Source organism: Chinchilla lanigera, unplaced genomic scaffold (genome assembly GCF_000276665.1).
Source record: "Chinchilla lanigera isolate Chin_1 unplaced genomic scaffold, ChiLan1.0 scaffold00056, whole genome shotgun sequence".
NCBI lineage: Eukaryota > Metazoa > Chordata > Mammalia > Rodentia > Chinchillidae > Chinchilla > Chinchilla lanigera.
Window position 1 is genome coordinate 5,594,930 of NW_004955457.1, and position 12,855 is coordinate 5,607,784.

At 39.3% G+C, this 12,855-nt stretch overlaps 1 protein-coding gene across 4 annotated transcripts in view; it reads right to left on the bottom strand.

The window, feature by feature from the left end:
• Positions 1-12,855, bottom strand: part of Unc80 (unc-80 homolog (C. elegans)) — a 204,032-nt gene that overhangs the window by 149,675 nt on the left and 41,502 nt on the right. For 3 of the 4 annotated variants that reach the window (XM_005396950.1, XM_013520683.1, XM_005396951.1), the window contains exons 11-15: positions 12,218-12,358; positions 10,905-11,173; positions 9,481-9,849; positions 4,917-5,063; positions 895-1,042 (exon numbers count right to left, since the gene is read on the bottom strand). In XM_005396950.1, the coding sequence (XP_005397007.1) occupies positions 895-1,042; positions 4,917-5,063; positions 9,481-9,849; positions 10,905-11,173; positions 12,218-12,358 (1,074 nt within the window). The remainder of the gene's footprint in view (positions 1-894; positions 1,043-4,916; positions 5,064-9,480; positions 9,850-10,904; positions 11,174-12,217; positions 12,359-12,855) is intronic. The other variant, XM_005396953.1, reaches the window with a different exon arrangement.

Below are 12,855 nucleotides of genomic sequence, written 5' to 3' on the forward strand. Positions count from 1 at the left end.
AAAAAAAAAAGAAAAGAAAAGAAAAGAAAAGAAATTCCTAGCAGATCAGTAGAGCACACTCTTGTGTGCATCTCGGTGAGTCCTGGAGCTGTAACCTTGAGTACTGTACATTGTCCCTTGCGCATTCCTCTCTGATACTGTTTCCCCGCTGTGCTTCCTGGCCACAGTGAATAGGGAAACCTGTTCTGCCTCAATATTTCTGCCTTGGAGTCAGCCTGCCATGGACTGAACCCCTTGGACATTGAACAAATTAAAAATCTCCTCCTTTAAATTGTAGGTGTTGGGTATTGTGTCCTCATGATGGGAAACCTAATATAGTAATTTAGGTCTCTATACTGGAGCTATGAAATAGGTTATAGGCCTATGTATAGATTCTTTTGCTTAATTTTTAAAAATTAATTCTATATGTATATGTAAAAATCATGTTATTTCTATATTTACTGCAACCACTTGTATTTATTTTCTCTTTGTTTTCTATTGTGAAAAAATGGTCAGGCACTGTGCCTGACATGTCACAGATACTCATTTCACATTTGTTGAATTAAAAAATATATTTCCTGTCTCTAGATTTATTGAAGTCATATAAAGAAAGTCATGTGAGATATGGCAGGCCTATGACTAGTAATGTAAAGATTGGAGAGTTAAGGTGAGGATGCCACAAGCTTTATCTAGTTCTCATTCCCAGAGGTAATTGTCCTCTAAGGACAAAACGTGCCATAAAAGATGATGGGCAGGCTTTCTGCTTGTACTCTATTACACACACACTCACACATGCATGCATGCATACGTATCTCTTCTTTACATTCTATCCCCACAGACTTGGTATGCCCTTGAAACACTACCTGCTTCACCTCACATCGACTGCTCCTAGTACTCAGGGGCAGCTTTACTTACTGTCGGTGACTGGTTCCATACAAAATCCTAGCAAAGCATGCAAGAAGTCCACTACATTATTGAGAGAATCCTTGTTCACATAGTCCCTCATGGTTTGTCGGAACTGCATCTTATCTAGCTTGTATAGCTTAGTGAGGCAGTTCTGGGCCTGCAATGAAGGAAGAAAAGTGAAAAAGTCAAAAGTACCAGCTTAAGCTACAGATATGAGCAGCCTAAGATAGAAATCTTCAGAAAGAAAGGACTTCCATCCACCCCCACCGCCTGGTGCCAACCAACCCTGCTAGCTGCTCTTGTCTAAGTGGGCAGAGACAGACTGGCCAATCCCTGCGAGCTTGCATAGGGAAGAAAAACCCCCAAAGCTAAAGTCTAATACTGATCCCAGGAAGAATTCAGTATTTTCACCAAGATCAAGATTTTAAGATCTTAATGAAAATAATGCAAAGTATAAAACTAGGTCAAGTGTTAGAATTAGCAATTCATGAGGTTTTGTGGAAGGGAGGGGGCCATGCCACTCCTGTGCTAAGCACTTATAAAGTGAGTGGATTCAGTGGGGGTAGTGAGGGAAAAGAGGGTAGGAAGTAGGTTCCAGTGTCCTCTTATACAGCGGAGAGGAAGAGTTTGCTAAAATACATGAGAAGTATAAAATAAAGCCTAATTTGTTTATGTGTCTGAATTTAGTTCTGAAAATATGGTATTTAAACAGAAGCCTCTTAAGTATGAAAAGCAACTGATCATTACTACTCAAAATAACAGTCTATTTCTTAGGATCCAACAAATAATTTTGCCACCTGGCAAACGAAAAGGGTATAGTTCCTGTCACCAGAACCAATGAAATAACAATTACTAGCTGTAGAGGGCGGCAAATAAAATGCTGATACTGCCTGGGATTTCAGGGGGCCTTCTAGCTCTCTTCTACTGCTAAAAGAAAAATTCCATTTGTGTGATGCTTTGCTGTTTAAAACATATTTCTTGCATGTGCATGCATCACATTTGACTTTTACATCTCTGTGATTTGCTGGGTATTCCTTTATTACAGTCAAGAATTGAAACTCAAAGAAGCCAAGGACTTTTTTCAAGCTGATATCACAAATTCCACAGCACAGTCAAAAACTGGAAGTCAGGGCCTGTCTCCTAATCTATAGTTATTTCTCCTGTGGCTTATATTCATCTCATTAATAGGTCAAAAATGATGTTTTTTGGAAATGTGTTTATATACCACCCATTTCCAAAAAAGAAGATTTAGGATGATTGCTAACAGATCAGTTGGTATTTCGGTGAAAAAAAATCTATGTATGAACAAAAGAGATACAAGAAAACCCATCATGATGGAATGGAATGGGGAAATGGCGAAAGTCTTTGGGCTGAAATAAAAGGGCAAAGTATCAAGAAAGGAGGGAGAGCAAGGGAGATTCACCGTAATTGAGGACAGAGAACTTGGCACAACCAGGCAGAGGCGTGGGAGTCAGATTAGGAAGGTGGTGCCTGAGCAGCAGGATTTTATTGATGGGCTCTTAATGATGATCCAAAAGAAAACTTAAGTTGCACTACAATTTTGACAAAGCCCCAGGGAAAGATACTGGAAATTTTGGGAGTGAAAGACAAAAAGTAAAAACAGGAGGAAACTTGAAAATAGCTACACAATTGGCAGCTATTTTAGTATTAACTTGTTTAATTTTTCTAGGTATATCATAGTCAAATGGACCTTAAAATTTTTTTTCTTTATTATGTACTAGCAGATTTGAAATTAGGTATTTTTATTTCCAGAGAATTTATTAGTAGCCAGATCCCAAGTAAATTCCTATATTTTATTAATTTATTTCTTATAAAATACGTGCTGTTTTATAAACTGAAGGTTGCAGAGCACTTAGGTAAAACATGTTCTACACAAAAAATTCAATTATTATTCCATAAAGAATTTATGAAGAATTTCACTTTAATATTTGCAAACTACTTTTAAAATCCTAGGTTGGAAAATTCTTAAATATAGATTATTCCATGTTCTTTACATAATACACCATAAGGGCACAATTTCAACTACATTCTTTAAGGATCTTAGGCTGTCTACATGTCGTGCATGAGTTCAGTGGGAAGTTCAAGTTTAAAAATAGGAGTGTCAAGCCTTAAATATTTAGCTTCTGAATGAATGCCTTAAACATCTTCAAGATATACAAGTATTAAAGAATGAATAAATTTCTTTTCAATAATTTGGTACTACCAGGTAATGATTACATCAATGATCTAAGGAGTATTATAGGATTATGTCATGAAATCACTAAGCATTGTAATGAATATCATTAAATAATGTTTCTTTAAAAAAGGTACAGAGACTATGATCTGTTAAAAGTAAGAAATATTCTTAACTTTTTTAAAAAAGGTGACTTCTGAAAATCTAATGGTAGAGAAATATGCGACTAACTTCTTGAACTAGACATTTTTCAGGGGAATCTCTCAAACTTGTATCTCTCGGACAGTGTGCTTGCTGAACATGGATAAGCACACATGATCTCTATAATGAGCCTGGAGCAGGCCTAGAAGATGACAGAGTGACTGTCCTTTGGGACAAGCTGGAAGCCAGGTATGAAAACAGCTGGGCGACCTCAGCAAAGCACGCTATGCTCTTGGACAAGAAAGCATAGTGGACAGACTGTAGCAAAGGCCACTCCTGATCCAACCAGCCTGGCTTTCTGCAAATCCAGAAAGACCAGACACAGTTATCAGAGCCAGTTTGTACCTAAAATTATAGCATGACACTTTTTATTATATTTCAGGTCTTCATCTCATGAAACTGGCCTCCTGCCTGAGGAGCGATGCTGTTTATTTAACCTACTAGGCTTTATTTCATACTGTGTCAGAATTTAAAAGTTCAAAAATTGCATACATATGTGCACAGACGGAAGCAATGTAAGCTTTCTGGTGCCTTATTATTATTTTGACTTTTAAATTTTGACCCAAAAATCTCGATCTTGGTCAAAATGTTTGAATTTCAGAATTTTGAAGTCAATTACATTGAATATAACCCCCATATAAACATAATAAACTGAAATAATAAAACATAACAAAATATAAAAGAAAGATGGATAAATAAATAGATGACAGATGACACATTAAGCAAAAAACCCAGCATGCTAATACTGTGTGAACATTTCATGTCAAAACCTAACACCAAAGAAAACTAGGCTGGTATTAGACTTTGACATGATCCCAAATCTCTGCCAAGATCTGCTGAAGGGTTTCCTGGACTCAGATTTGCATCAAATCCTTAATTTTAAGAGAATATTTTCCTACAGTTTCAATTCAAATGTATGTGTGAGGAAACTGTCCCAGCTCAGGCTTGTTGTGAAAGTAGATTATTGCTCAAATCAGATGGGAAGTGTAGCAATTAGCAGAGGCAATGGAAAAGGAGCCAGAACAAGACCATGTTTTATGACGGAGCTCCGCTTGTGCAAGAATAAATGCAGAGTTTCAGGTTTCACACAGTTCAGAGGGATAAGATCTCAGATATCTAGAAGTCGAGGTTCATTCTCAGCCAAAGCAGCCAGAAAACAACTGGCTACTTTTTTAGTCCTGTTTTGTCCCAATAAGGGCCATTTTCCATATCTAAGTAAGAACAACAAACTGGGTCCTAACTTTGACCCTTTTCTCTGATATAAAGTATGCTTCTACAGTACCCAGACAGATGATTAAAAATCATTAGTCACAGGCCATCAAAAGCTTGCTGAATGTACTCATCTCTTCTTTCAAACTGCCATTCATACATTCCAATTATGCATTCCTTCACCAACTGGTGGTTGGTCTGCTTTAGGCAAGAGGCAGCAGAATTTTCCCAATTAAACTTTCCTAAGCTTGAGTTTTAGATGTCTTGAGATATCTTGTGGGAATACTCCCACCCCAAGACGGCATTAACAATCTCCATGAAATGCAATATAGTTTAGGGAACACTGACCCTCATTGTCAAAGGACTCATTCCTCAACTGGAGAGAGGGAAGAGGGGGAGGAAATGGAATCTACTTTAATTCTCTTACATTCTCTCGGAATACCTGGTGTCTCAGACGATCTCCAGAGAGCCCTCGATGTCCTTCTCCGCAACCATAGGCACATCCCAAAGATTTCACGATTTTGATGAGCATGGTGAGGGCCAGCCTGTGGTTGCTTACAGGTGTGCTTTCATCCTAGTGCCCATGGCCGAGAAACAAAGAGCAGTCAGTTTACTTTATCATTGAAATCCTTTTGCCACTAAGATTCTATGTATTTTATGATTTACATAAAGTTCATATAGTTTGCAATAAGCACCTGCAGATGGGGAAATAGAAATGTCAAGGGCTCAACAAATGAACTCCATTTTCCAAAATCTAGCACTAAAGAAAGAAATCACATTTTGAATATCCTCTGGTGCTTACGGATATGAACACAAATTTCTTAATTAGAAGATCTGTTCTGTATCAGTGGTGGTGAACCTATGGCAGGTGTGCTGCAGCTGGCTGTTTGTTATCACTGAAGGCTCTAAAAGGTTCGCCATCATTGCTTTGCATTCTTGAAAGATCATCAGAACAGCTGCCTAGAAAGGCATGGTGGGACTATCAGAGATGACAGGAAAATGCTTTCCATAGAAACTACCCTTGTCAGAAGGTGTCTGATAACACTAGCAGGTAAGGACCGCTGCTCAACTTTGGGAAATGACCTATATTTGGAACTTTGGAACCTCATGACAACTTCTGACATTTTTGAGGAATTTTTCTAATTCTGTTCTCTTGCTGTACTACAGGATACATGCACAAGCAAAGTGAGATTATATGGAACTTTCTAAACATGCCCCTGATTCTTCCCTTGAAGCTAAATAGGAAGCTCTCCTAAGAGAATTGCCATCATTCTCTCATTTGCTCTTTCCCTTCCTCTGTTTTTGTGAGTGGAGAGCATGGTTCCCCCAAAAGACCCACCTTGAATTACTGTATTTCCAGAGAAGCATGAGGAAACTGTTGCTAAGGAAAGATGTTGAGCCCGGTGTGGGAGAGCCATTATCTCTGGTAGTGGCAGACACCCTCAGTCCTCCTACCTACATTCAGCCCTCAGCACATGCTCTGTGACCCTGGGATTCTAGCTCCTTGTCCTTCCTTGCATATGATATTACATAATTTATCTCATCTTTTTGTATTTTAGTTCCTTTGCCTGTGAATCAAGGACCCTAATAGCTGCTTTTTCTACTTCATAGGTTTGCTATGTAAATGAAATAATAGATGAGAATTGCCCTGTAATTGTAAGAGACTATTTCATTAGTCACATGGTCAGGGTGACACATAAACTTTGGGGCTACATACGGAGGGAGTACGTTAACGCGGGAAGGTTATGAGAGGGTTAAGGGGCTGTCTAGGCATTATTATCTGCTTTAACATGATAGGGTAGAATCTTTCCTCCACCAGTGTTCTATAACTGGTCCTTCTTTGCTTATCTTCAAATTTGTCTACTGGAGAGAGTGCTGGACCCCAGAGATTCTCTCTGCAGGAAGAAAATTTTCTTTGTCTGAGCGGTCGGATGTGTTGATGGCTGACAGCTCTCAGCTGAGTGCCTCTCCAGGATAGCCTCCAGCTGGACAGCTGTAGCCACCATCAGGCCAACATTGTGCTGTTTCCTTGGAGGCAGCCTACCTCTGATGAACTGTTCAGCGGCATAAATGGGGGGAGGGTAGCTCTACATGTCCCCATTACCCGAGGATTGCTTTGCAAAGCCATCCCAGACCCAGAGCCCCCTTTTTCATGATGTATTTACCAACCAAGAAATCATCTTTAGTTAGGAGTCAAGCCCTAGTGCCAACGTTTAGTTACTATATAACCTTAGCAAAGCCACTGAGCCACTCTGCTGTACACAGTGGGAGTCATAATACCTAGCTCTGGGTCTGTGAGAGTCCAGTCCAAACGTGTAAGGCCCCTAACAAAAGCAAAACAAACGTTAATTATTATTTGTAGGTGTGGGGTGCTGCTATCCTCTGGGGCATCATTATGTACATTAAAACAGTCATGCCCTCTTGGTGAATAAATTAGACAAAGCAGAGCCCTCTGGGTGGATTGGGCCTTGGATGAGTGGCTCTCTGAACCAAGTCTGAATCAGACTTCAGTCCTGTTGGCTCCTGTCGTCAAGAGCCTAGGGTAGTGCACAGACAACACAGTCATATGAGCAATGCCTCAGGAAAAGTCACCAAGGCCAGGGCTTATTTGGAAATATATATTTTATATATGCCAGTTAGATATTTTAAAATTACTACATGTTGCTTTAAAAATTCTCTAGCTCTCAAAAGCTCTTTGTAAATATTTGCTCAGGTTTTTAATTCTTCACATGTCCTTGGGATTTAGGTTGCTTTCATAGAAGATGTTCAGAAAGACATACAAAGCTACAAGCAGAAATGGCAGATATTAGAAAACATTTGAAGCTCTCAGTATATTGAGTTGGTAGCCAATACAGAAACAGAAAATTTGATCTTCTTTTCGGTCTTCATCAATCCCCCAAGCTTCTGGTACTACTAGAGTGCAAAATTAGATAAGCTCTCTGATTCCACTGAAAATAACAGATGGTTTTAGGGCAAAGCAGACCTTTGTAAATTATAAACACAAGGCACTTGACCTGCTATCAGGTTTCACTTGATAAATTCTTTGTACTAAAAATATGTAATATTATTTTGAGAACTAGCGAGGTACACAACTTTTACCTCTTGTTGACTCTTTGGAGACTATATCATCTGACCTTCAAACTCCTCACACAGACCAACAGTGACAATTTTGGTTCATTAACAGTTATAGTGTCAAGCTATAATGTCTAGGATAATATACAGACATATGATTAAGACAGGAGAAGAAAATCCTGAATGAAAGGATAAGGAATCCAATAATATTGAAGCAAGAATATTTGGGTCAGAATCCATGGATACTGGGAAGGTATAAGAAAGCCATGTAAAGATGATAAATAGATGATAAATACAAATTGAGTATGTTCCAAGTGGGACTGAAAAGAGAAAGGAAATTACAAGAGGAAAGAATTCTACAGATGTAAAAACATGATACCCTATAAGAACACAATAGGCAATTTACAGTTTATACAATATATACAGATGGCAGAATCCTATGTAGTGTAATCTTACTTTTATAAACACTTGACATGATATGAGATTGTTACCTATTAGAGATTCAAATTTCTTGTTGATTTCAATTTCTGCACAACATTTTCCAGCTAAAGTCTCAAACTGAGATCAGTGTTAAATTATATGGATTTAAATTTTGGTAATTTGTGTTTAAACTCAAAGAACAAAATGAATTCTTGATGTTACGTACAGAGATCATAACTGGTCCTGCCAAAGCTGAGGAAATGAAATTTAGGAACAATTAGTAACAAAGATGCCAGCCTCTGGGATCTGGCACAGGGAGGCGCAGGAGGACTGAGCCTAGGAGAGTTGTTCCTGCACCAAACCAGGCAAACAGATCTACAAACTCATCAAGCAAAGCTCCTCCCTTGCTCTCTCCTCAGCTGCCATTGAAGTTGCCTGCTGAGAAGGTGTTACCTAAATCAAGGAAGAACTTTATACTAAGGAAAATTATATTGTTTGTTTATGTCCTCCCAAAATACCTCTATTGATGTCTTAATTCCCCAAATGATGGAAATATTACAAATTAGCCTTTTGGAGGTAATTAGAATTAGATGAGGTCAGATATTGGGACCCCAGCCCAGTGGGATTAGCCTTTAGAAGAACTAGTAGAAACTAGATTGATCTTCTCGGCCAGGGATATAGCTCAGTGGCACAGAGCCTGCCTGGCAAGTTCCATTCCCAGCACCAAAAAACCCCCAAAAAACAAAAGACCCCGGCAGATTGATCTTCTCTCTTTCTGCCTTTCTCTTTCTGACTCTTTGCCCCCTCTTCTCCCACACATATGCAAAGAAAAGGCCATACAAACACATAGTGCTACAGTCTCCTAGTCATCTAGAAGCCAAGAGAAGAGGCCCTGGAAGGAAACACACCCTGCTGGCACCTTGACCTTAGACTTCAATCATCTGAATCTGTGTGAAATAAATGTCTCCTGTTTAAACATACCTCATTGGGCAAGCAAGCATACAGTGGCACTGCGCCTCCCTGGCAAGCACAAGGTCATGAATTCAATTTCCCATACCAATGAAATAAAATAAAATAAAATAAAATAAAATAAAAACAGTCTGTAGCATTTTGTTATGGTAGCCTGAGCAGATTTAGACTAGACTAAGTCTACTCTAGTGTCAATTAGACTAGACCCTGTATGTCTGGAGAAAGAGGCCATCCTTGGTGGCTTACCTAGGATTATTGCACTGTAATGTACTTGAGACATTCTACAGAAATAACATGACCAAAGAATTAGTTCTGACACTGGGTACCTGACAATGGTTTTTTGATTGAGAACACAGTTTCAACAAATTATTTCTACTCATGCCTGCTGAGAACTTAACAAAGAGATTTCCACAACCATAACTTTCTTGCTCTTGTGATTGCTTGCTGTTTTGAGTCAATAAATTTTAGGCAAGCAAGCATTGGGCAAGCAAGCATTTTCCAGGAAGACACAGAAGGAGGCTCAGTCATACCTTTTCTTGGTTCTTATCCTTCTTCTCATAAGGACCGCCTCCACCTCCTCCACCTCCTCCTCCAGCACCTCCTCCACCTCCACCATCTCCACTTCCTCCTTCTTCTCCTCCACCATTTCCAGCTCCACTACCTGAAGGGCCCCCAAATCCACAGGTGGAGCTTCCAGATACACCTTTGAACTGAAAAGTTCCTTCACTTGCTCTCTTTTCCACAGCCTCATTTTCCTTGTTGCTGCTTTTCTTTCTGTTCTTTTCTACACATGGCACGACCCCAAGTTGAAGCAAGCATTCCACAATGTTTAGAGCCACGTCACAGATGCGAGAGCTGATGTCATGGTTAAGGACAAGATAAACCGCCTTCAGAACCACCTGTTAAAAATGAAGATAAATACAAGATGATTAAATTACCTGCACTTCCTTAACAGATTTGGTTATTCTGTTTAATCCACTTCCTTAGGCTGTGCTGTGGATTTGGGCATAAATAATTCAGACAATTTTCAGTTATCCTTATCCAAACTGCACTGGAACTTTGTGTACATGCTTATATAGGATATAAATCACTAAAAGAATTAAAAACACATAGTATCACGTAAGTCTTCCAAAACCTGCCATGATACAGACAGTTACAGAAACACTGAAACATAGTGAGTGAAAGGGACAGCAATTATTTTCCCAAAGGGAAACCTGTTTGACTGATTTTTAAAATCGAAGTGTTTCAGTTATCTACCTTTCCCTTTCCCTGTCCACAAAATGAATGAAGAACGACTGCCTTGTGTTCATAATAGAGAAACATTTGTTCATTCACAATTGTATCCTGATTTACCCTTCAATTTTAAATGCATAGTGTTTGCATGTTTAAATTATGTCTTTATTAATTTTAATACTTTAAATTATTTGCTAAGCCCGCTTCCCTAATGTGCAATAATAATGTGTGTGGACTATAATTTTAAGATATAAAAACCCTTTCATTTGTTAATAACTATATTCAAAACAGGCATTCTTAAGCTTGCAAGCTTAAATCTTTTAAGGGCTTATATTCACTTCTTTGGCTACACAGGAGGCATGTAGTCTTGTTGCTTATATAATAAAAGAAAATAAATAAACCTCTTATTCTCATTCTGATAAAAAGAAGTTTACCAAAAGTAAACATGTGTATATTTGTATGATTTGTATATTTGCTCATAATTTTGGATTATAAAAATTTTCAGAAATCAGAGGGAACCTAATGCAATGATTGGGAAAAAACAAACGGTGCACCTGGATTAGCTGACACCCTTGTGAAATTTTTTTTTTTTAAGACAGCTTTTAATTTTCAGATTCAGTACTTGTAAGAATCTATATGGTCATTTTACCCAACCTAGTAAAAATTGAACTAAGGGGTCAATATCTTTCAAGTCTTCATAAGAAAAGTTCTTCATTCTTACAGAGAGATCCAGCATGCCGTTCTTGTGGACGAAGTTGTTGGTCCCATCGATGTGCTCTGTGTCCTCCAGGTAGCTGTAGTTGATGCAGGAGTCTGTGAGGCTTCGAGGCAGGTTCGCACAGGCCAGGGGCTCATGAGGCATCTCTGGGATAGGCACTTGGTTGCAGAGCTTCCTCATATGCTCGCTGAAAAAGTCTGCATAGCCTACATTGAATGACGCCAATGTGGTGTTGAAGGTTGCAACTGTGATAGTAGAGATCTGAGACCGCACTAATAAAACGAAAGCAACGTCTTAGTTTTCCTCATATTACCCTGCTACACCAGTTAGACAGTTACACTGCTATTTAAATTATGATCATGATCATAGCTGTAACTTTCGCAGATGTTTGACTTGCACTCTCGAGCCATTCTCAATTCCCATGGAACTGCTGAAGCTGTAAAGGCCATGTAATACCTGATGAATAATGAAAGTTACAGAAAGAGTGCATTGCAACTGGCTTCCTTAAGGCTAATGTTAGGATTTAACTTTTGCCTGACTTCATTGATAATAATAGGTACATTTTAATGACTTGTAGATGACAGACTATATTGATATAAACTACCTTAACTGAAATACTGTCCCATAAGGTTATGGCTATCAAAATATTTTGGTTTTGGTCTAATATATTTAGAACAGCAAACAAGAAGAATTCTTCTTTGGTTAAATGTAATAGAACATGTGGCAACTGATAGATGTCACTGAATATTTGAAATACAGTTCAGGGAAAAGACAGATTAAATTTATGCTCCTACGAGAGCAGAAGAATAAGAAAAGGAATTAATTACCCTGTTGAAGAGTAAGAACTTGAGTTAGATTCCACCCAGAGACACGTATTTGCTCTGTTGGAAGCACACAGGTATTACCCAAAATAGAGGCTGTCTGAGAAGGGGTGGGTGGGCTGGGAAGGCAGTCATTCCCCCCAGTGAAGGTGTACAAGGCTCATGACACAAATCTCAGAGGCAACTGAAGCCTGGAATCTCCATGTTTTCCAAAGTGCTTTCTCACCCTGGGAACCTGTGATCATTTGAGGAACACATGAGTTGCTGCTCCTTGCTCTCTATCTGGAGATGTGGTGCGTGGGGTGGGGTATCGGATAGCTCTTCCTACCAAGGATAGGCCAAGCAAGGCTAACAAGTAAGTTACCAAAAGACGGAATGCAGAAATGCAAGTTTTCAAAAAATGTTAGGAAACAGAGCACAACCGAAATGGTAATGGTGTAAGAGGGGGAAAGGGAAATGTGAAACACTGCCCAACACGCCCCACTGGAGACGCACCTTCCTTGACAGTGTTTTCGCCGTGGCTGTTGGAGTGGTCCGGCAGGTCGCTCACCAGTGTGTGATGCGAGTGGGAGGGCCTGGCGCTCAGGCTCTCCATCTCGGTGGCTGCATCCGAACTGCCCCGCCGCGTCAGTTTCCCTGAAATGGACAAGAGCGCCACAAGAGGGTTTTGACATCTGCAAGATTCTCTGCAGAGACTTTGACTTTCCAGAAGCTCGAGTGAGGACCATTAGGAAGAACATGAAGCACAGCCAAAATAACAAGAATTGAACTTGCCTCAGGAATAGTCAAGGTCAACATGATTGATGAAAATGCCTGTGATAAGGTCAGCCCCAATCTAAGCTAAATGTCAGAAACCATCTGCCGTGGCCCTGCTAGCTGTCAGCTCCTGGTTTTAAGCTAACCCTCTCAGTATGCCATCCAAAAATGGGAAAAGGACATTTCTTTTTCTTTGCTTAGCTTCCTTCATTTAACAACAAAGTGAAATTAAAAGTCTGTCTTTAGATTAACAAATGAAAGTTAATATGCTGAACCCTGAAGGCCGTGTTTTTGCATGATTTAAGAAACAGGACCATTACCTGGCTAATTATACAGAACTCCTGCATAATTAATTTAATTATCTGTGTTTGTTTGGC